General features: G+C 33.8%; 3 protein-coding genes across 5 annotated transcripts in view; 1 reads left to right on the forward strand and 2 right to left on the reverse strand.

The window, feature by feature from the left end:
• LOC100257995 (uncharacterized) overlaps nt 1-7744 on the forward strand; it is a 30964-nt gene extending 23220 nt beyond the window's left edge. The window contains exons 8-14 of one of the 3 annotated variants that reach the window (XM_019220031.2): nt 3182-3280; nt 4891-5049; nt 5134-5197; nt 5277-5347; nt 5716-5760; nt 6598-6789; nt 6866-7573. In XM_019220031.2, coding sequence (XP_019075576.1) covers nt 3182-3280; nt 4891-5049; nt 5134-5197; nt 5277-5347; nt 5716-5760; nt 6598-6789; nt 6866-7399 — 1164 coding nt within the window. In that variant the 3' untranslated portion in view covers nt 7400-7573. Of the gene's footprint in view, nt 1-3181; nt 3281-4890; nt 5050-5133; nt 5198-5276; nt 5348-5715; nt 5761-6597; nt 6790-6865 lie in introns of all 3 variants that reach the window. The other 2 variants (XM_010651550.3, XM_019220032.2) reach the window with 2 other exon arrangements.
• A 793-nt stretch (nt 7745-8537) lies between these two features.
• LOC100256318 (uncharacterized) lies at nt 8538-11840 on the reverse strand. The gene is made up of 2 exons (XM_002279703.4): nt 9200-11840; nt 8538-9111 (listed from the first exon to the last, which is right to left on the reverse strand). The coding sequence occupies exons 1-2, from the start codon at nt 11261-11263 to the stop codon at nt 8686-8688; spliced, it is 2490 nt and encodes an 829-aa protein (XP_002279739.1). The 5' UTR covers nt 11264-11840; the 3' UTR covers nt 8538-8685.
• A 2750-nt stretch (nt 11841-14590) lies between these two features.
• On the reverse strand, nt 14591-17725 carry LOC100251166 (guanylate kinase 2, chloroplastic/mitochondrial). The gene is made up of 2 exons (XM_002279766.4): nt 16596-17725; nt 14591-14842 (listed from the first exon to the last, which is right to left on the reverse strand). The coding sequence occupies exon 1, from the start codon at nt 17511-17513 to the stop codon at nt 16626-16628; it is 888 nt and encodes a 295-aa protein (XP_002279802.1). The 5' UTR covers nt 17514-17725; the 3' UTR covers nt 14591-14842; nt 16596-16625.
• Nucleotides 17726-25440: the final 7715 nt, after the last annotated feature.

Consider the following 25440-nt stretch of genomic DNA (forward strand, 5'->3'; position numbering starts at 1 on the left):
ACTCTTCTTCTCCATAATAATGTTCCTTTTAGTTTTTGGAGGGACGCTGTTCTTACAACATGTTATTTGATTAATCGTATGCCCTCATTTGTATTACACGATCAGATTCCTCATTCCCTTCTTTTCCCTGACCAACCATTTTATTTCCTTCCTCCTCGTGTTTTTGGTTGTACTTGCTTTGTTCATTTTCTCACTCCTGGACAGGACAAACTTTCTACCAAAGCCACAAAATGCATCTTCTTGGGATACTCCAGACTTCAAAAGGGTTATCGTTGTTATTCCTCTGAGACTCATCACTACTTTCTCTCCGCTGATGTCACCTTCTTTGAGGACTCACCATTCTTCTCCACCTGAGTCTCTTCTTGTTTCTGAAGTCTTATCCCTTCCCATTATCTCCCCACCTAATGCAGTGCCTTCTTGCCCACTTCAGGTTTATCATCACCGTCATCGTGTCGTTGTTCCTCCTTCTTTGGCCAAAATACCTTCTGACTCACTTTCTATCCCTTCGGCTTCTCTTGCCCCGGCTCTGCCTCCTTCTGCTGACTTACCCATTGCTCTTCGGAAAGGTAATCGATCTACTCGTAATCCTCATCCCATTTACAATTTTTTCAGTTACCATCGATTATCTTTACCCTATTCTGCATTTGTTTCTGCTATATCTTCTATTTCTCTTCCCAAGAGCACCCCTGAGGCTCTTTCCCATCCAGGTTGACGACAGACAATGGTAGATGAAATGGTTGCTTTACACTCCAATGACACTTGGGATCTTGTTGTTTTACCCTCTAGTATATCTACAGTTGGTTGTCGTTGGGTCTACACAGTTAAGGTTGACCCTGATGGTCAGGTTGATTGCCTTAAGGCCCGCTTAGTTGCTAAAGGCTATATTCAGGTTTATGGTTCTGATTATGGTGACACTTTCTCTCCTGTTGCCAAGATAGCTTCTGTTCGTCTATTGCTCTCCCTGGCTGCTATGCGTTCTTGGCCTCTTTATCAGTTAGATATTAAAAATGCTTTCCTTCATGGGAATCTTGCTGAGAAAGTTTACATGGAGCAACCACCTGGTTTTGTTGCTCAGGGGGAGTCTGGTTTAGTATGCAGGTTACGCCGTTCTCTATATGGCTTGAAACAATCTCCTCGAGCATGGTTTAGCCGTTTTAGTTCTGTTGTTCAGGAGTTTGGCATGTTTCGCTGTACAGCAGACCATTCCGTTTTCTATCATCATAACTCTTCGGGGCAATGTATTTATCTGGTAGTTTGTGTGGACAACATCGTCATTATAGGTAGTGATCAGAATGGTATTCAGAAACTAAAGCAACACCTTTTCACCCACTTTTAGACTGAAGGCTTGGGGAAACTCAAGTATTTCTTAGGGATTAAGATAGCTCAATCCAGTTTCGGTGTGGTTCTTTCCCAAATGAAGTATGCTTTAGACATCTTGGAAGAAACCGATATGTTAAACTTATACCAGGACAAGGGAAGCCTTTAGGAGATCCTGGGAGATATCGGCGACTTGTAGGTAAACTGAACTACCTCACCATTACTCATCCAGACATTTTTTTTCCTACAAGTGTTGTTAGTCAATTCCTACAGTCACCAAGTGATAGCCATTGGGATGTTGTAATCCGCACTCTTCGATATATCAAAAGCACATCAGGCCAAGGTGTGTTGTACGAGAACAAAGGTTATACCCAGGTTGTTGGTTACACAGATGCAGATTGAGCTCACTCACACACAGATAGACGTTCCACTTCCGGGTATTGTGTTTTTATTAGAGGTAACCTAATATCCTGGAATAGTAAGAAACAAGATGTAGTGGCCAGATCTAGTGCTGAAGCCAAGTATCGAGCTATGGCTCTGGCAACATGTGAACTCATATGGCTGAAACATCTTATTTGAGAGTTGAGATTTGGAAAGGATGAACAGATGAAGCTCATCTGTGACAACCAAGCCGCTTTGCATATTGCATCCAATCCAGTCTTCCATGAAAGGACTAAACATATTGAAGTTAACTGTCACTTCATTAGAGAGAAGATCGCATCAGGATGTGTGGCGACTAGTTTTGTCAATTCAAAAGATCAACTAGCAGATATTTTTACTAAATCTCTTAGAGGTCCTAGAATTAAATACATTTGTAACAAGCTTGGTGCATATAACATATATGCTCCAGCTTGAGGGGGAGTGTTAGATAGTATACAGTTATTTCAGTTATTTACTTTTCCTTATTGTATTGTGGGTCCCACTAGCATGTATATATATACCCAAGTCCAATGTGTATTATTAATAGTTTTTAATAACAAAAATTAGGGATTCTCCATTTTCTCTCTTTTCACAAAACTGAATAAAATAATGAAAATAAAAACCTAACTTGTATGGTAACTTATTAGAACTCTTATTTCATTCTTAAAGCTGCTAAATCTTTAGAGTAATAGTAATAGAATTAAAAAAAATATATAAACTTTCTTTTTAGAATTAGAAACTTAATTTATAAAAATATTGTGCAATTAGAGTTTCTAATAAAGAAGATTTCTAAATTCTAAAGGCTTAAGTAAAAACTTAAAGAAAATTTAATTAGAAAATAGAGAGTTTCGAAACTTCTTTTAAAACATAATTCTAAAACTTCCCAAATTCTAAATAAAACTTAGTCCGTTTGGCCGTTCTTTTAGAAAGCATTTCGAGCATAAAAAATGTTTTTGAAGAATAAGATGTTTGACAAAATTTAGAAAGTACTTTTAAAAAAGTGAAAAGTTGCTATAATGTTTCTTGGAGAAACACTTGATAGGTGATTTTCCCTAAAACACTTCCACTAAAAACACTTCAAATAGAAACACTACCAAACGCACTCTTAAAATACTCAACTGCTAACTAATTATGACATAGAGAACCTAAAAACTGAAAATCACCTAAATACCCTTGATCAAGTAATTTAAGATTTAATGTATTTCTTTCCACTCCTTTTTTTAGTAGACTTATAGATTCGTCCTCGTCAAGGTGCTTTTCAGGTTGTCTATCTAATTTGAAATCTTGTAATTCAAGAAGTGTGAATTAATTATAAATTAACTAAAATGGATTTGATACAACTTGTAATTCACCAGGATGTAACTTTTCTTGTGGTCCTGATTTATGTTTGTTAATTTTACCATTGTCCATGAAAATGGTTCTTATTACTTTATTTTGATCATAGGTAGCAAAGTCTTGCTTTGTTCCAGTTTTACTAGGCCATGCCATTGATGACGACTTTATACTGCCTCATCATGCAGATCGTATATTCGAAGCTTATGTGGTAAGTTTCTTTCCTAGAAGTAGTAAAGTGTCAAATGAATTTATATATTATCATGCAGGCATCAGTTCTCTATATACATTTGCATTCCTTCTAATGCTGTCATGTTTATATTTTGTGAATCGTTGCTGCTACTTTTTCCAATACATGTATTTTACATTGTCCTTTTTATTATTGAATATGTTTCTTTTGTGTGAACCTTTGTTTTGCAAAAATTTTTTGTTGGATCTTCCATCTTCTTCTCACAATCAGAAAAGTTGATGATGATGCGTGGTGTGGTGAGGTCACATTGGAAGCTCAATTCTGGGAATTACTCTCTTAGTGACTAAAAAGGGAGAGAGATTCTGGGATTTACTCTTTTAGTGACTAGAAAGGGAGAGGGATTCTGGGAGTTACTCTCTTAGTGACTAGAGGGGAGTTTGCTTTAATGGCTAAAGAGTTGATACTGCTTTAATGGCTAAAGGGTTGAAGAGATCCTTTTCTTCTGTTTAATAGGGAGGGCGGGAGAGAGGGAAATCCCATCTTTCTTTGTTTCTTTTGGTTTGATTTAATGGCTAAGGAGTTGATACTGCTTTAATGGCTAAAGAGTTGAAGAGATCCTTTTTTTTTTTTTTTTTTTTTTCTGTTTAATAAATCTTTGGCTGCCCCTTATTTTCCAAATCTCTATGGACATGATGCTGAGGGGAGGTGGTTGCCTCATTTCTTGATGTGGTGCATCTGGTAGGAGCACAACAGAATAACATATGAAAATGGATAATCTGGTGTTTTGTTTCTTGTTGTTGCTTTAACGGCTGAAGAGTCAAAGTGATAATTTTTTTTTAAAAAATAAAGCCCTGGATGCCCTTTATTTTCCAAATCCTATGGATGTGATGCTGGGGAGTTGTTCATGCCTAGGCAAGCAGATTAGGACAGGCTGGTTCAGAGACGGTTGCCTCATTGCTTGATGTGGTGCACCTGGTAGGAGCACAGGAGATTTAACATATGAAAATGGATACTGAGGTGTTTTTGTTAGTAAAAAGAGCTGTGTTTCTTTATCTTTGTTTTTATGAACTATGAATTGATGATATAAATGGATTTCCTTCATTTGAACTGTAAGTTTCAATATATTGTTGAATTGAGGTTTTACTTTTTCTTCTTTGTACACTTCCCTTGTACATGGGGTCTTCACGTTCTTTTATTACAATAAGATGCTTTATTGTTCAGATTTCCAGTGGAAAATAAAATGGAAGATTTTAATTTCTATGACAAGACACCTGAACAGCTCCTTATTTTAGAGTCAGAAAAATCAGGGAACCTCACTTAAAAAAAAAAACAAATTCTAATGCTTAAATATGCAATTAATGTGAGCTGGAGTGGAGTTCCATTGTCTGGGACATGATCTCCCAAGTTCCAGTCTGCAGGTGTTCAGCATGCAGTGTCACAATCAGGTATGAGAAATTATTTTTGTTATATCATGACTAATATAATGATGATTATTAAATAATTTATAGAAAATGTTTACAAATTGAAAAGGGATAGTTGCATTTGTGGTCAATTATCCGGATTTCTGCACGTCTTGTTTGGTATTGTGTGCATTTTATACCGTGTTATGCTTAAACTGATGATCTTGGCAGGGAGACAAGAATATAATCAAATTTGAGGGAGATCACAACTCTCCACGCCCACAATTCTATTTTGATTCTATAAATATCTTTTTCCACAATGTTTTGCAACCTCCAGAGGATGAGGTGGGAGGAACATTTTTTGACACAATGTACGACTACTTTGGCAAGGTAAATTGAACTCCAATATGCCTGGTTGTTGGTTTTCCAGATTCCTCATCGCAATCCCTAACCATTTGATTGTTCCACCTTCAGGGTAGTTGGACTACTGTGCCTGAAGTAGGACATGCAGACCATGGTTCATCAAGTGCATCTAAAGGCATGCTTTGAGAATTTCGTGTCTCTAGCTTATTAAATGTTCTCCTTTTATTCTCCTATTGACTTGGTTGTAGTTTCAGCACCAGCAACAAGCAGCACAGAAGACGTCATTAAACAACTCCGTTCCAAAAGACCCATGAGTCGGATGGAGGTTAGTATTTGGTTACTTCCATTTTTATTGCTTGAATGTTAAAGTGGTTTAACATGAGAGTTTAGGTTTAGCTACCTTCATTTAAACAAATGATCTTCAAATTTAGGGCATTACAAGGATATTGGTTTTTTGATGGATGTCAAATGTACGTCCATGGGGAATTTCATTATACCAACCCCACCACCAACCCCACAACCCTTCCCCCTTTGCCCCCACCCAACAAACAAACTACTCCTGCTTCATGTCCAAACAGTGGTTTTCCAGTAACCCCAAGGGAAATGGTGGTTTGGAAGTGTCAACTACATTACCTTGAATTTCATATTACATTGTCGGATTCTTCTAATTATTTACTTTGTGAATCTGCACAGGTTCCCTCTGATATTCCATGTAAAGATAAGCAGGCCGAAGCAGAGGTATCTTCCACTTTTTTCAGGCTATCTTCATAGTTTGCACATTTTTGCTCTCTTTTGTTACCTCGTATATATTGCTGGATGTTAGGTCAAAATATATTCACTTGATACCCTAAACCAATAACTTGAAACACTTCTCCAAAAGGTTGAGGAGGCATTATAGTGTCTACCCACCATAAAAATCTGTGAAATGCTTGGATATCAACCCAGGCTACCCACTTTATGAACCACTTTGATGGTTTATGACAAGATGGCTTGGTTGATTTGTTGGTTTTCATCTCTTTGTTTGCTAATATTTGTTTTTTAATTTTTTATTTCAATGGTATTACAATCTATTTATATAGTAAATTGATTCTCTTTAGATCCTTAGGGTTCATGTAGATCTCAGTAACTATGAAGGAAATGGTGAGAGAAGGGAAAAGAAAAAACGTGGAAAATGGAAGGAAAATAAAATTACAAGTTTGACTCAATTTTTTTTCGCTCTATATATTCGAATAGTTTAGATCAGTGAATTAGTGGGTCTCAAATTTCTTAGGTGTCGGAATATTCACTGACCTGCTTATGCGCCATTGGGAAAAGGATTTGAAAAATTACTAAAAAAAATGAAATAGAAATAATAAGAGCAAAATGAACAGAAGGATCTTCTTCTTCTTTGTTTTTTGATCTGAAACACAGCATTTTCATTAAAAATGGATTAAAAGTACAAAAGAAGGATGATAAATCTTTTCCACAACTACAAAATTTGATCAAAACTTACATAGAGCAGCCTTCTTCAAAAATACGTTGGCAATGATGTTCTCTTTGCTAATTTTACCCCTTCTGATCTACATTTTGCTGCAGGAAGAAGGAAGCGAAAAAGATGGTTACTCGTCATCTTCTGGAATGATTAGCTTTGAATTATCCAATGGTCATCCCTATGGGCCTCATGTTCCAACAACAATAGACGATGATCAGTATGTAGAGTACCCATTGGATAACTTGGCAGATTTCCCATCCAATGTAGAGGAAGAAGAAAGGGTGTGTCTAAGTCTTGTAGATCCCAAATGACCCTAACCATTTCATGTACTTGTTTCTTTGTATTGATGTTGGTTTTATCAAAATCTTTCAGATGTTCATGGAAGCGGTGATTGAATCATTAAAGGAGTTGGAGACGAGACACCCTCATGCAGAAGATCAACCACCCAATGTTGGCACTGCTTTGCCTGAATCTTCAAAAAAAGACAACCAAGATGCTTCATCCACTGCAGAGCAAAACGGACCTTTAAGGGCAGCACTTGTTCCTGATTCAGGAACCAATTGTCATGTGGATGCTTGTTCCACTACAGAGCAATGTGGATCTTCGAAGTCACAGCCCACTTCAGCAACCACTGATCACAATTTAGCAGTGGACCAGCCATCTCCTGATACCAGTGTGTCATCTGTGGAGCCTGCATTTGACACACCAAAATCCTTCATTGGATCAGAAAGTACACGGACTACTTCTGCCCAAAGTGATGATTCTACGAGCATCCAGAGCTCATCAGATGCTGATGTGGCTGGAAATACCAAAGCCACGGTGACAGTTGTAAAGAACCCAGCAAGCCATATAATGGATGGTTTGATGCGTAGATGGGATTTCAACTTCTTTCGAAACAGTAGATGAATTATCCCAATTCATTTGTATGTTTAGAAAGTTGGTGGTTCATTGTTTTGTAACAGAAGAAAATATCAAGGATCATATAGTGTTGTAAAATGGTTTGACCAAGAAAGAACCGCTGGAAATGTGATTATGACAGGTGGTTACTTCACATATATGTTGATCAGAAAATTTGGGAAATGTTCTCTGATATCTTCTCAAACATTTAGCTTTACCTTGTAGCAGATGACATTAGGATAGATTCTAAATGCTCTTTCAAATCTGTCATCCCCCTTTTGTAAACAAATGGTTTGTAAAATGTCCTGCCATTTGGATGCTCTTGGTTTTTGTAATGCTGTGCATGTTCCTTCTCCTCTACAAGCTTCCTTTATAATGCAGCTGGGATCGAATTGGTTTGGCATCAATCCAGAACCGAGTACTACCATTATCAATTATTCCAGCCTGAATGAAATGGGAAGAGATTGAAATGGTTACTCTTTCAATGCTCATATACTAATCTTTGGACATTGGGTTGTTTCATCTCTACTGCATTCTTCTCATTTTTTTTAGTGGTGGATTGACAGGTTACTTAGATTGGATTGGATTTTAGTTCCAGGAGATACCATTTCATTTTATTCTTCCTTTTGCTTCTTTTATATTCAGGTAGCTTTACAAATTTGAATCCGAGATAAGAAAGCTCTTAATTTTTCATCGGTTAACAGGACAAAGATTTGCTTTGGGAAAGGGAGGGAGAAACAGTTGGTGGAGGAGTAGTTCTTGAAACTAATAGGCTGACCCATAGGAGAAATACTCTGGGACCCTAAGGTTTCAAGTAGGACTAAGACAAAAACTATGGAACCTAGGAATAGCAATGATGGTATAGCGACAACCCATGATCCAAAAAATGCCTAAGTGGTTGACAAGGAATGGGACAAAAAGAAACCCATGAAAAAAAAATCAGGACTTTGCAAAATGCCCAACTCTACTGCCCATTATTTGGCTTCTGGAAGGGGACAAATATGGAGATTTCCCAGCAGCCAAGCAAAACTTTTGTATCTTCCCATCTTTGTTTATCAATTTTAACTAAATTCATGGAGTATTTCCCTGTACTAAGGATCCATTACAGATATTTACACAATGCGGCAGAGCAATTAGAAATCAATAATTTGCTTCAAATGTAAGGTACACCATGTCTTCCATGTACTTATTTATTACTCAGGGAAAAAAGAATATATTATAAGTTGGATGGATGGATGAATATTTATTATTTACACAATCATTTTATTTGTATATTCATGTTGCTGATCTGAATTTTACTGTTCTTCCAGCAACTTCAATGCAGTCTCAACTAAGGAATGCATGCTTGTGCCATGGCGGTTCAGCCCAACAGTACCAGAGAAAATGTTGAAACTTTCTATCTCTGAGGTTGTCTCTAACACACCCTCCAGCTCCTTCTCCATCCCCAAATCCTTGAAAATATGAACATTTGTTTCTTTGTCTCGCATCATCCAAATTGCTAACTCTATGGTGAAACGCCTTATTCTTGGAACCTTAATTGGTGGATACTTGTACTTCCTCAGAATCTCCACCAGTTCATGAGCTAAATGCACTTCTTTAATCCCAGTTTTCTCGAAGAAAACGCTTGATTCTTCGGAAGTCATGAATTTGAAACCATGTGCTGCTAGTCCAAGCATTACTTCCTGCAGTTTGTTCTCTTCTGACATAATCGCCTTGAGCACCTGCCACAGGAGGAAGAAGGAAGAAATTCTAAGAAGGAATGGCAACAAATATTTTAGTGCCTATTCTGAGATAATGAAATCAACTTACTGTTGGTGCTGCAGCTCTGACCCCCGTCAACTGGTTGAAGCACTCTGATCCACTGAAGGCGCATAAATTTCTTAAGATTCTAGCAGCATTCACGCTAAGCAATGGAACCTCCAAGGCTCCCACCAGCTTTTCCAACACCTTGAGTTTGAGTATGCGATGACAGTTACTCTTACTGTCCATTGTCAGCATTGCCAGAGCTTGACCAGCTGCTATCTTTACATGATTCTGGTCCCCTGCCATTCCCTGCTTGAAGAAAATGTTGAACAGTCCTTTAAGAACTCCACCTGTGCCCCCAATCCTCTCTGTTGCATTCTCTTCCAGTGCCAGACTGGTTAAAATCTCTATGCCCAGTTTTTGTAGCTTTGGATGTTTCTCCCCATTCCTCAGGATTTCTCTGATGTTGCTGATTGTGAAAACTACCTCTGAAATCTCACTTCTGAGAAGCTTCCCTGTGCTGCCTGTTGTGCTTGCCAGCATCTTGACCAGTTGCAGAGATCTCTTCACGGTGAGAATCTGAGATTGTGTCACATTCTCATCCTTCAACAGCCTGTCTTCAGCATGTGTAAAGTCTACGATTTTTGGCAGGAGGCCCCTTGTGTTTCCAATCTTTCCACAGTTATCATGGTCACGAGCCAGTTTCTTCAGGATAAGAAGTCCCAGATGATTGAATGTCCAGTACCCGTAGTTTCCTTGGTCGAAGATGATTTTCTTCTCACAGATTTCATCAGGTGCACTGCTGGGGTTTCTGTGGGTTTGCAGCAGAGATGAAATTGATTCCATCGCACCAGGTATTCCGGCAACCCTGAGGGAGTTTTGCTTTTTCCCTGCTAGTTTTGAAAGGATTTCTGCGGCGGATTGCCTGATCTCTTCTTCTTGGGGATCTTTCCAGTTCAACATCTCGACTAATCTTTCAATCACAGGTAAATTTATACCAATCTTCTGAAGGGTGTCATCAGAATACCTCTCACTCATGGCGAACTGCCGGAGAATTCTAGCTCCAATAAGTTGTTCATCAGGGGAATTGGAGGCCAAGAGATCCATGGCAAAAGAAACCATGTCCATTTTCAGACCATCAAAAATGCTTCCATTAACACATTTGGAATAGGCATCATAGAAGAACCTTCTGATTGAAACCATACCTGTATCCCCCAAGTCACACTCCTTATTCACCTTCTCCAACAGTCTACAGAAGCTGAGCTTCCACTCCCAGTAAGCTTTCTCCACTAGAAACATCAAAGCCTCTGCCAAGGCCAAGGCATAGAAAATAGTCAGAGCAGATTTCCGGTTCCTCTTGTCAGAATCCCCTTTTGCCACCTCCCCATAGTCATGTTTGATGAGCTTCAGCAATGAGAGAACAACACAGGCTGTTGCAGATAAAAGCTGGAGCCAATAGAGAAGCTTACTGATATTCCTGGACAGGAAAACCCAAGGCGCATATGGCAGCAGAGGAACATCTGAAGTCTTCCATGTTCGACTCGGCATCTTCCTAGTCCCCCAGTTTCCCGGACTTGCCTCAGGGTTGTTCCTCCCTGAAACTTCTCTACTATGTTGGCTTTGTTTCCTAACTGCAATTGGCCTGCAAATTGATTTCACAGTTTCAAATAGGAAGTGTGAGCTTGACCTCAGGGCCCGGAAACTATTAATCCCAGCATCTGTAACCGACCAGGTGGCTTGGTGCTGCCACTCAAGCTCATGGCTCCTGCTAAAAATCCGAGTCCCTTCAATCAACAGAATAATGGTGATGAACCAGAAGTCGGTCTTCGCCAAAGTAATGGCAAAACCTCCTAGAAGAACAACTGTTGCCCAGATAAACCCCAGAGTTCCCAGACTAGTAGCTACCTTCTCCAGAACTGCAAGCCTAAGAGCAAAGATTGTGAGCTGCTTCTCTGGTGCAGAAACTGCTGGCCTTATCTCAGAAACAGAATTTGAATTGTTGCTGTCTCCCTTCTCAATCCTGCTCTGGGGTGTAAACATGGTGTCTCCTGAACTGCAGGCTCCACTCAGCTTTGTCAGCTCTGAAACCTGCAAATGAACACTCCCTCCATCCTCCTCCTCTTTATCCATGGTGTGCGAACCTGATGATCAGCTTCTCTTCTGCCTTCAAGTGCTGAAAAGAAAAAAAGCCCAATTCCCAGTTTGCTGATTTGGTTGTTTTGATGTATGCAGGAGAGAAGCGGTGACTTGGTGGAGATATATATATGTATACCAAGAAAAGAAAGGAGAACGTAGATGAGCTTGGAGAGCACGTTTATGCTGTGGAAATGAGGAGGAAAGAGTAAACGTAGGCTTTGCTTCTCTCCATTGAACTTGGCCAAGTGTTTTCCTCGCTGTCGCTTCTCTCTTTCCTCTCTTTTTTCCAAGTATATTTTGTCTCTTACTAATCGGTTTCTTGATGAAATCCACCAGATTTCCCAAAATCCACATTTTTTTCCTCTTTTCCCCTCTTTTTCTCTCCTTTTCCAGTAACCATAATGTCAAAAAGGGTTGTCCTTTATTCGCTCTCCCATTCAAATTAAAGCCAATTTTGCCTTTCCTGTAGTTGCTTGGCTTAATCCAGTGAAAGGGTCCAAGTGTAGAGGCAGATACAGCTGGAAACTTGCGGACAAAGAAAATGACATGGATTCATTAACAAACCCAACACCCTATAAGTTAATCCCATGCTTTATAAGATTAGTCGTTATATAGAAAACACTTCTATTGGCACATTCTCACAAAAGGGTAGTCATTGTCTCTATCCTATTGTAAGCGTATTTTTGTGGAATTGTGGGAATTTAGTTGAGCTGGGTTGATGTGGCTTGCAGGAAAGAGTTGGTGAAGAGTCTTGTTGTGTCAAGTAAAAGGCTGGGATGGGCCCATTGGGGATCCCCAACTCTCTTTGAGTCTACGAATAAATCAAGATTAAGTGGGTATCATTGAAAAAGGATAAAGAAAGAGAAGTCTATGGAGCACATGTCGTTGCAAACCCAACCCTATACGTAGCATTCTTGTTCCATCAGGAGGGTCCATTGCCTTTCCCCCATTTTCCAACTTTCATGAACTTGCAAGTTGATGTTTTTGTTTTCTTTAACCTTTGAAGATTCTTGTTGAATGATCACAAGGAAATTGCAATGTGGTTGTGTAATCCTCAACATTTTTTTGGGGTCAATAGTATTGGTTTTGAAGTTTTCTTGGGGTGATGATTTGGAATTGAGGCATGGAGTTATCCATTTAGTGGGAGTGGTTGAATAATCTTTTCTCCGTACAACCAAGTGGGAATTTAAGACGAAGTTTGAAACTTTCTCCTTAACTTTAGAAAACAGACAAGAAAAATAATATTTTAATAATTTATTTTGAAACAAGATTTTTTTTTAGAACAATATTTTAATTACTTTTTTAAAAAAAATATTCTAAGTAACAACTAAAAATATGAAAAATACATAAATGAATAATGTATAAAACTATTTTTTTAAGAACTCTTGTTGAAAACGTCCACAAACAGAGACCCTAATGTGTTTTAACTCTTTAAGGTGACATTTATTTATTAATTTAAAGCTTCAATACTTTTCAATTTGTTTGAAATTAGGATGGAAGTAGATGTTAAATTGTTATAAAGAAATCAGATTTTAAATAAAAATTACAATTTTTTAGTCTTTGTATGAGACAAAGACAGAGATAAAAAATCAGTACAAACTACAAAATACAAACGCATCTAGATGGCAAGTTGTTGGCTAGCTAACTCAGATGGGTATCACTTGAATTAGAAATGCAACAACTCCAAAGTCAACTCATATTGATTACCCATTAGAGATAGAAAAAAGCCATCCCATCTTCTCATAATTAAGAAAAATCAAAATTCCCAATATTGAAAAGACCCAGAATGAAATATCATTGCCTTGAAATATCATGGCCTCTTTACAAACAACCCTCCTGGGACTTGCTTCTGAATGGGATACCTACCCTCACTCTCTCTCTGCTCCCAAAAGGCATTACTTTTTTTCTTTTTGTTTTTTTTTAAATTAATTGTGACAGTGTCTTAGCCTATCGGTTCCACCTTGGTGCCTAAAGCTTTATTATATGTGGGATGGTTGCATTTTTTAAATGATGAAATGGGTCATTTGAACCTGTAGTTGAAGATTTCATGTCTATTTATTATATACCTGTAAGCTAGGTCAAAGGGACTGCCCATGAAGAATTCTCCACCGGCAAGTGGAAGAGAAGAAAGAGTATGCTAAGTTGTTCCAGATAGGCACACCTTGGTACAAAGTTAAATAAAATAATTATGAGGGTTGAAGCTTTTGTCAGAGAATAATTCAGCTCAGCCTTGCATGATTTCTAAAAGGATCTTCTTTAGGAGTTGCAAGTACATGCTTTTGGAGAAACAGCTCACTAGTAGTCAAATTCAAGCAACGTGTAGAATCTTATGAATTGATTAGAATATGAAGAAGCAAAATAATACAATGCAAGAAAGAATGAAAATGCAAGGAATGGATGTGGAGGTGATTCATCTATTCCAATCCTTGTTAGCCCACCTATCAGCAATTTTCTAAGCTTCACTCACAAGATAATCCTAAAAAGAAGCATCAGCAGCCAAAGCCAACTTGGGTTAGCATGATGTCCAATCCATCCGCTCATTGATAGTTGAGATTGACAATTCTGTTCCAAATATTAATGACCCAAGGCTATTTCTCTACCACTAATTCTTATACTAATGTCTAAGAGGTAGAATTTGAAGCTAAGTATGTAATTTTAGATTGGATCAAATAATAACAAAATTAATAACTGAATTTAATGTAAAAAGAAGTATAAAAAATCCAAGGAAGTTTAAAATATTATTTCCTTATTGATTTCTACCTTTCAACTTTATCAAACTTCATATTTTATTCTAAAAGACTTTTTGTGTTTATAAAAATAAAACTATTTTCATAACCCTAAAAAAAGACACACACAAACGAATATATATATATATATATATTACTTTAGAGTTGATTCTAAACTCTCAAAATCAAAGTTTCGATCATAAAAACTTGAAAACCCTTTCTAGGAGGAAAGACAAAGGTCGAGAATTTGAGAAGGCAAACCTCAACATAGTTGTGAGGCAATCTAAGGGAGGGATGTACTTCAAACATCACGATCATGAAGAATCCGTGTAAATGCTAGTTGGTATACGATTTGTGGGAAGAAGTATCTGAGTCAAGTAAAATTGTATATAATTCTTTTAAATTTAGTGGATTTTCCTACAATCGAAAAACCCATGGTTTTTGTATCAATAGAGGTTATGGCAATCTCTATAAAGGAAATCTTCGTAGATGATTTTCCATGTGTATCCAATGTTTAGTGTTGACTAAATTTACTTTAGATTATCAAGATCCATATAAATTCTCACATGATATGATTGAATGCCAATTATAAAAATTTGGTGATAATTGATTTAATTTAATTTATTTAAGATCCATCTAAAAGTTATTAATTTAAGATATCCATTTGGATATAAAAATTGTGAATACTACCTCTTCAGCCCCTTGTTCCATGAATCAAGAATACAACAACCTCACACCACCCATGCAGAAAACAGAAAACAACCATCCACGTCTCAAAGGTTCAAGTTTTTGGCAAATCTCGTGTCACAATTTCAATCCTCCTTTCCAACTGATGCATCCCCATTCTCTGCATCATCAAAGAAAAGTTGGTGATTAGAGTTTGTCTTAATTGCAGAGAGAGCTAAATGAATTTCCCACAGATTCAAAACTTAAAAGGAATACAAAGTAAGTTATGAGATAAAATAAAAAGTACTGCTCCTGAAGCTCCGCCCACCAAACCAACAACAGGATTAAAGAAAAAAAATGAGAATAAAAAAAATCAATGATGCTTGGGAGGGATAATTTCGCCTGTAATGCAACTTCCATATGTTTATTTTCAAAATATGATTTCATGGCTTTACTAAGGACTACTATCCAAATAAACAATTTTGTTTCAAATGGTACAGATAAATAAAAGGCAAACAGCCTGCAGAGTTGTTAGGAAGTTACATTCAAGAGGATGTGAAACAGTGGAGATCTACTTAGGTAAAGTTGAAAAGCAGCATCATTAATTCTTGTTTAACCAATGGACGGACTTATGACATTTCAAAAATACAACCAACATTCAAGTAATAGCATGATCAAACCGTTCCAATAACAGCTATCTATTATGTTGAGAGGCAGTTATAAACAAAACTTTTCCATTTTACTATGCCACACTAAAATTGAAATTTGGCATTCTAATCAAGCAAAACAAAAATCTTCTTCCCATGCTTATCAATAACACAATGTCAAGATAGAATGAAATGGTGATTCAACCTTCAACTCTCAAAAGCATCCTTCTCTGTACTTCTAATAGGCATTGATTTTCAATTATATCAGTGCAATAGTGGATAAACCATCATAAATCCCTGGTTATCATGATCCTGGGACTCAAAGATAGGTAACTACATGCCCATGAGTGCATAACTCATGCCACCCTAGCTTATTAAAGGTCTGGGAAAGAAAAAGGAGGGAGACAAGAAAATCCTCCTAGTCTCTCCCAATTAAAGATAAAAAAAATATTATAAAAAAAAGGGCTAAAATCAAAGGGGCTGAGAAGTATTAAATAAAAGAATGAGTGACATTAGAAAAAGGATCAGAGAGTTGTATGTGTCATGAATTTAAGTGCTGTTTGTTAGGTAAGGGGAAGGCCTTTTTTGTCTCCTTACTACCTAGCTTTTTTTGGGGGTTATTTGTATACCTCGTGTGTACTTGTTTAGTTTGAATGATTTTAAAAGGGGTTAAAAGCACTTCCTAATGCCTTTCTTATAGAAATTAGAAATCACTTTTAAAATCTAAAGAATCACTTGAAGTCATTCCAGGACAATCATTGGATGGGTGATTCTTCTCCCAAAAAATAACTTTTTTTTTTTTAACATAAGATATTGCCAAAAAACACTATCAAAGCTTTTTTCTAGTTTATTTCCAAACACTAAACAATTCTCTTCAAAAGCGTTTTTAATGGAAATACTATCAACAAAAGCAGATACAAATAAAAGCATTTTAACCGGAACCACTCCCAAATGGGCTCTAAATAAGGTTGGCTGCCCCAGAGTTGTTTCCTCATTTCAAACATAACATTAGTTTCACTTCCCATGCCGTTCTATCTTCTGAAATGCAACTCTTACATGCTCTCGTGGGAGACAGACTGGCAAGTCATATTAACAAAGTCAGAAATTCAAAATGACAACTTTGAATCTCATTTCACTGAATTTGAAAATTTGAATTCATGATCATGAACATTTACAAACAACCCTGATTCAAATGGTTGTTATTCTAAACACAAAACAGCAATCTTCAATTACAACCCCCCTAACTTAAGAGAATGGATGCATTAAAAAAGGCACTAGTTTGATTACCTCATTCAAAAAATCAGCGTCAACCCCTAATTACACCACAGCACTTCTTTGCCGAACTTTAGCCTTCTCTGCATCAATGATTGATTCCACCAACTTAACGGCGTCCTCAAGCTTCCCCTCCGCGTTCACAACCACATAATCAAAATTCTTCATATGATTCATCTCTTCTCTAGCTGTCGCAATCCTCACAAGAAGTGTCTCCTTCGTCTCAGTCTTCCTATCAATCAACCGCTTCACAAGCGCCAATTCACTCTCCGCGACAAGAAAAATAAACACCGCGGAATCTCCAAAAATCTTCCTCAATGTAGATGCCCCTTGTATGTCCACTCTCAATACAATATCATACCCCATCGTCATGTACTCTCGAATCCGCTGTTTCGGAATGCCCTTATAATCCCCATACACCAGAGCATACTCCAGAAGTTCATTCCTTGATATCATCCCTAGAAACTCCTCTTTGCTGACAAAATAGTAATCTTTCCCCTCAACTTCACCCTCCCGCTTCGCCCGGCTGGTCGCCGTCACCACAAAATGAATACCCTCCCTGGCTTCCCTCAATTTCTTGATCACTGCATCTTTGCCCACCCCGCTCGGTCCGCTAATCACTATGATTATCGGTTTCGGCGGTGGAGACAGTGGCTCCGAGCTAAAAGAAGAACCCAATGTGGCCTCGAGGGCTCTGAGCAACTCCGACCGGTTTTCTGTATCGACGGGGGGAATGGGGACAGCGGGAGGCCTCCGGGCATCTCCCATTTTGGAAGTGGACGAGATGTATCGAATGGCTGAGGGTTTTGGGGTTTTGATGTAAAAAGGTTTCCTGCAATTGGAAATTGAAATAGGTTTTGAGGATTTTGGGTAAGGGCGGAGAAGGTGGAGGTCTGAACGGGTGAGAGGGGTGCAAAGCCTTCGAACGAGCATCGAAGATGTCGATGAGATGGTCCCTAGAGTTTTTAATCTGATTGAAATTCTAAGATTTTTTTGTCGATTAGGGCTGCAAATTTAGGGTTCTTCAAGCAGAGTTTGGGAGGTGGGAATGAGCGGTGCGTCCGTGACTTCAAAGTGGAAGAGTAAATATCAAAACCGCCCTTCACGTTTTGGCAATTTCAATTTCTCCCTCTCTTGAATCTCCCAATTGGACTCTCAAATTTGTTTGTGAGCAGATAGTCATCCTTTTTATTTAAAAAAAAAAAAAAAATCCATCTTAAAATAATAACAATGTTATAAAATATGATAATTTATTGGATTATGGATGATCATCCATATTGATGTATATCTCCGTATCTGATAAACTTATATCATGATTTTCTATTTTATTGATTTTTTTTTTCATTTATTTTATTTGAATACATAAATATTACAATCCCTGTAACCAGAAGTTATGAGAGAAATTATAAATAGGGTAAATTCATAACCAGAAATTATGAAAAATATGTACAATCTCTATAACTAGAAGTTATGAGATAAATTATAAATTATAGCGTAAATTCATAACTATAAGTTATGAAAAATATGTGCAATTCCTATTCCTATAAGTTATAGGGAAAATTATAGAATTACAGATACATGACCAGACTCCCTAATTATTTATTTTTAATTATACGGTATAATGAAGCTATGCACAAATCCACCCAATGAATAGTTCATAGCCTGAAGTTATATATATACATATAAACAATTCATAACTTGAAGCTATGTACAAATTTAAATATTTTCTTATTTTGACAAAATAATCATGGCCTAAAGTTATGAAATATATTAACTTTTAATTTCTTTAATTTATTTTAATTATATTGTGTAACTAGAAGTTATACATAAATAGTTCATAGCATGAAGTTATATACAAATTTGCATATTTTCTTGATTTTGACAAAATAATCATAACTCAAAGTTATGAAAAATATTATATTTAATTTTTATTTCATACTCACTTATTTTTCACAACAGAAATTATGGAAAACAATTTTTATTAACAATTGTTTCATAGCCAGAAGCTATGCATACAATTTTTAATTCTCTTATATAACCAGAAGTTATACAAAACAAAATTGTCAATAAACAACTATGTATCTAGAAGATACATAATTTTTTTAATTTTGTTATATAACAAGAAGTTACATAAATATTATTATTCATAACCCGAAGTTATGAAAATAAGAAAATTAATATTTTTTGTACTAATTAAAGGTTATGCCAAAGTTGTTAATATGTACTTTTTTATAGCTAAAAGTTATAGAGAACAAAATTGTTAACTAACAATTTTGTACAACTTTATGAAATTTATATAACTAAAAGTTATAATGAAATATATTATAACCTGAAGCTATGATAACAAGCATATAGATAATATTTACATATTATCAAAATATTAATATTTTTGTATATCAAGTTATACAAATAAATAAGTGTTTGATAGTTTTTATAAATTTCTATTATTAGAAGTTACATAGTCATTAGTAGAAAATTTTACATATATTATTGCATGTTGCCAAATATGGTATTTTTATTAATGCAATAATTTCATTATCCAAAATAATTTTGAAATTACAATAGGTTCAACTATTGTTCTCAATATATTATGTTATATCTTTACATATATATTTAGATGGATTTGTAGTATTTCAATTAAAGTTTTGAGACAACAAGATGATTTAAATCATGATATGTTCTCTTGAAATTTTGATTTATGAATTAATTTTTGCATGTTGATTTAGATCATAATAATATTTTGAATAAAATTATTGATCTATCACTACAATTAGTTTTATTATTGAAATACTTCCTCATTATTTCATGTATAAATGTTTCACATTTACAAAATCAAATGTGTGAGATTATTTAAGAAATATATAACTTCAAATTATCTTTTCATATTTGTTTTATTGTGTTATATATGCTCTCATTGCTTTTACACAACTTATTATGTCATCATCAATGACTAATATTTTTCTATTGATTTTAACTCTTTCTCTATGATAATATTTCTTCAACTCTATAAAGACAAGGTCTTTGTAACAATGTTTTATGACTTGTTACTTTAATGAAACTTTTGTCTCATTCATTGCACAGTATTGATGACAAACAATGTTAATACTATATCAGGTGATAGAAACCTAATTAAAAGCTCTAGAAGAGCTTATACCATGTCACTAGTAGTATTTGATTCCATGTAAATAACACTTTATACGATGATAGATCCAGAAGAATATTGTAAGACCAACTTGGTCCCCCGGGGTAAAAGGTCATATGAATGTACATTATAAAACCAGAAGTTTTTATTTAGTGACTAGTCTACCTATATATTTAAAAGGTAGAATGACATGTTGTGCAGATTATCATTTTAATGAGACAATTTTCTTGCCGTTAAGGGGAGAAGAGTTAGTTCCAGAAGAACGACATGAAATTATTTGGAATGCATTGACTTTGACTTATCTTGATCCTCATATAAATCAATGTGAATTAGAAGTTCAAATTTTGCGAATCAATTACAAGATGCATTCATTGATACAAAGAAAGTGACAAAGTCATATATCCGGCTGCAAATACTTAAGCATGGATTGATGTCCCTATAGAATAGTTAACAAATTAATTTAAATACGCCTGAAGTGTGGTAGACCTGTCGACTCAAAGGATGTAATTCCCCGGAATAAGATAACTCAAGAAAAAATTGGCACTCTAAAAGAGGCCATAAAAAATAACTGATTAGTTTAAATTGATAAATCTATAGCCCCAGAAGAGGTACAAATAATGCAGAAGCCCCTGAAGAGGCACATATTGAACAAGAAGCCCTTTAAGAGGCACATATTGAATAAGAAGCCCTTTAAGAGACACATATTGAACAAAAAGCCCCTGAAGAAGCACATATTGAGCAAAAAGCCCCTAAAGAGGCACATATTAAACAAAAAGCCCCTGAAGAGGCATAGGCACCTAAAAATTGTGAAATCTCAATAAGTTATGTATACACGGGAGAAAAATAGGATCAAAATAATATTATTTTCACTTTCCAAGTGGCCTCCATAAGAAATGATGAAGATCTTGAACCACGAAATGTGGAAGAATGTCAACATAGAAATGATTGGCCAAAATGGAAAGAAGTTATATAGGCAAAGTTAAACTCATTAACAAAATGAGAAGTTTTTGGACTTGTAGTCCAAACACCTGAAGATGTAAAGCCTATTGAGTACAAATGGGTATTTGTACGAAAACACAATGAGAATAATGAGATCATAAGATATAAAATGCAATTAATAGCACAAGGTTTCTCGTAGAAATATGGTATTGACTATGAGGAAACATTCTCTCCCGTCATGGACTCAATCACATATCATTTTTTAATTAGTTTGGTAGTCCCAGAAGGTCTCATGAATGTTATTACAACATATTTATATGGATCCACGGATAATGATATATACATGAAAATTCTTGAAGAATTTAAATTGCCTGAAGCAAATTGTACAAAGCATTGTAGCATGTACTCAGTCAAGTTACAAGCAATCTGGACGCATGTGGTACAATCTCCTTAGAGAATACTTGTTAAAAGAAAAGGGTATATGAATAATCCTATATGCTCATGCATCTCCATTAAGAAATCAGAAACCGGATTTGCAATTATTGTAGTGTATGTTGATGACTTAAATCTTGTTGGAACTCCTGAAGAGCTCACAAGAACAACAAATTACTTGAAAAAGAAAATTTAAGATAAAAGATATTGAAAAAACAAAATTTTGTCTCGGCCTGCAAATCGAGCATTTTCAAATGGAGTTTTAGTACATCAATCAACAAACATTAAGAAAGTTTTGAAGCGTTTTTATATGGATAAAGCACATCATTTAAGTTCTCCAATGGTTGTCCGATCACTTGATGTGAAAAATGACTCATTTCGTCCTTGCGAAAAATGATGAAGAATTGTTTGGTCCTGAAGTACCATATCCTAGTGTTATTGGTGAACTTATGTATCTTGCCAATTGTACACGTTCAGACACTGTTTTTTTCTGTCAATTTATTAGCAAGATATAGTTCCGCTCCAACTTGAAGACATTGGAATAACATCAAACATATATTACGTTATCTTTGCGGAACTACTAATATGAGTCTATTTTACTCAAGGGAATCAAAGCAATAATTGATTGGATATGCAGATGCAGAATATCTTTCAGATCCATATAAAGGTAAGTCACAAACATGGTATGTGTTTAATTACAATGGTATTGCTATCTCATGGAGATCTAGGAAACAAACAATGATGGTCACATCATCAAATCATTCAAAAATTCTTGCAATTCATGAAGCAAGTCGTGAATGTGTATGGTTAAGGTCAATGATCCAACATATACAAGAAACATGTGGACTACCTTCCATTAAAGGCAATGCAACCGTGTTACATGAAGATAATGATGCTTGTATTTCACAAATTAAAGGAGGATTCATAAAAGGTGACAAAATTAAGCATATCTCCCTAAATTCTTCTATACTCATGAGCTCCAAAAGAAATGTGAGATCGATGTTCAACAGATTCAATCATGCAATAATCTAGCAGATCTATTCACAAAGGCGTTACCGTCAACCACATTGAAAAAGTTAAGGTATGACTTTGGAATACGAAGATTAAGAGATCTACCATTTGAAATGTTGAAGAAATCATAATCATGTTTACATGAGGGGGAGAATGATAAACAGATATACTACACTATTTTTTTCCTTTGTCCAGGTTTTGTCTCATTGGGTTTTACTGGCAAGGTTTTTAACGAGGCAGTTATAGTAATTCAAAAGAATATTATACTCTTTTTCCTTCACTAGGGTTTTTTCCCATAGGGTTTTTCCTAATGAGGTTTTAATAAGGCATATTCTTATGATCATCTAAGGGGGGAGTGTTATAAAATATAAGAATTTATTGGATTATGAGAACTTGTGAATGATCATCCATATCGATATATATCTCCTTGTGACTCCCTATAAAAGGGGGATACCTCTAATGAAAATTATATTATCTTCCTACCTTCTAATTTCTCTTTTCTGTTTTCTTCTCCTTTCACTTCATAATTTTACAACAAACAATAATTTTTAAAACCTATTTAAAAAAAAAATTTAAACATCACCAAAAAAAAAATTATTACTTCCAATTTTTAAATTTTTTTAAAAACATAAGAGAGATCCATGAATTCTTACATTTTATATAAATTTTACTAATTTTTTTGTTTTTAAAAATGAAAATAGAATAAAAATTATATTTTATAAAATAAATAAAATAGTTAATATTAGAACAAATATTTTAAAAAAATTGTTTCTCCTATTATTTTTTTTTTCCAAATTATATTCTTATCTTAGCAAACAATAAATGGAGTTGTATTTTTAATTAGTTAAGAAAATAAAAAACGTCGTTTTAAATGGTTCAACTATAACGGTTTACACTTAGGTTATGTTTGTTTGAGAGATTAGATATTACAAAGGATAACTTATCCAATATTTGATTGATGATATAATAATATAAATTATCATGGCACTTATCTGATGATCAATCAAATATGGGATAAGATAAACGATTGAATATATAAATTAAATTTGTGGTTAAAAATAAAAATTTAAAAATAGTTATGAAATATATTATAAAATATATAAATTTCTTATAGTATTATTTAATATATAATTTTTTTATTTATTGAATAATATAATATAGAATTTTTTTATTTATAATTTTAAATATTTTAATAATGGATATTATTAATAATTAATTCATTAATTAATTATTTACTAGATTTTAAATTATTTAATATTTCCAAAATATCACTAAAATGAAAGAGAAATTTAATATTTTTTTAACATCAAATATTTGAATATAATATCATTTTTATTTTAACAAATATCAAATAATTTGAAAAATAATATTTTATTTTTTATTCATTTTTAATATATATATATATAAACATGACATAACATATCTTACTATTACCTTATAATATTATGTTTGTGGATGATATATGATTAAAAAATATCATATTTTATTGAAAATAATATCATAATATATGTATATTTTATTCAATTTAACCTTTTAATAATCATTTTAATTTTAATAATATATAACACATATTTAAATTTTTATTTTTTGAATAAATATAATAAAAATAGATTTATTTTTGCTATGATTTCATCTTAAAAAAGGTTATAATTCATACAAAAAAAATGAAATAATTTGATGAAAATTTCAAAGATGAAATGACTCAAGTAGTTGAGGAATCCCATGATAATTACTTATTTCATGTGAATCACCTAATAATTAAATCATTAAATAGCTACATAAACTTATAGAAAAAAACAAAATAATTAAATATTCTTGTTTTATAAGAAAGGATAAAACAAAAGTTGGAGACAAAACATGAATGCCACGTGAAAAAATATTTGCTATATTGAAGCATGAGATTTGTTTTTGAAAAAATATACACAAAAACAATGAGAACAATGCGGTTTTTTTAGTTTTTTAAAAGTAATTTACTTTCAGATTTTAAGTTGTGTTTTTTTTTATGACTTATTATAAAATTTTTATTGAATTAAAAAAACCAAAATATTTAACTTTTTTATAAATTTAAAAAGTAACATATTGATTTTTTTTAATTAAATTTTAATATTTAATACAAATAAAATATTACATAAATAAATATCGTAATACTTAATACTATTAAATACTATTTAATTTTAAGTTTATAAAATAAAAATAAATAAAAATCAAACACTATGTTTTAGATTAATTTGAATCAAATTTGATTTTCTTTCACATTTTTCGTGTGAAATTGATTGAGTTTTTTTATTATTATTATTGGAATCAAACATAATTATAGATGCTCCATTTTGTCATACAGGCATATGACGTCCACGTCCACCCAAATTCATCCTGGCATGTGATGTTAGGTTTTCTTTAAACTATTTTTGGGTCCCCATTGATGGTACATTGTGACTCTTTCAATGCGGGTCCACATAGTATTATAATAAAGAAATCAGTAATATGCTATAAGGAATTGGTTCTAAAAGTGAGGCTTTTAGCTGGTAAAGTTACATTTAATTATTTAAATGGTTGGAGATAACATACTATAAAATAAAATAAATGAGGGATAACATATTTTATTTCATATTTAATTAGTAATATAATGGACTAAGTTATCTCATAACTTATTATATTATATATTCAATCAAATATGAAATAAGATAGCAATACAATATGTCATAATTTTTTATTATTTATGTCCTATGTATAATAAATTTATTTATTTTTTACCAAAATTTAAAAAAGAAAAACTAAAAAAATATATATATATAAAATGTATTGTAAAATAATGTTAATATATAAAAATTATTTTTATATGTTGAATAACATAATATGGAATTTTTTATTAGTTTAAATATTTTTTTATATTTCTTATTTTGCAAATAAAATATTTGATTATCAAATTAAATTTGTGGTTAAAAAAGAAAAACTAAAAGATACTTATAAAATATAGTATATAATAATATTAATATATGCATCATTTAATATATAAAAATTAGTTTTATATATTGAAAATTTTATTTATAAATTTCAAATATTTTAATCATAAATATTATTAAATATAAGAGAAATTTCATATTTTTTAATAAAAAATGTTTAAATGTAATATAATTTTTATTTTGAATATTAAAAAATAATATATATTTTATTTTATTTATTTTATAAACTAAATATATATATAATATAACATATATAATAATTGAAAAAAAAGAAAGAAAAAAAGTCCATGGTGGGCGGTGGCAGAAAATGATTTACTAGGGGCATTTATGGTATTTCAATCGTACTTGAAATTTTTTAATGCAAGTTTTCTTCCAT

Source organism: Vitis vinifera, chromosome 5 (genome assembly GCF_030704535.1).
Source record: "Vitis vinifera cultivar Pinot Noir 40024 chromosome 5, ASM3070453v1".
Taxonomy (NCBI): Eukaryota; Viridiplantae; Streptophyta; class Magnoliopsida; order Vitales; family Vitaceae; genus Vitis; species Vitis vinifera.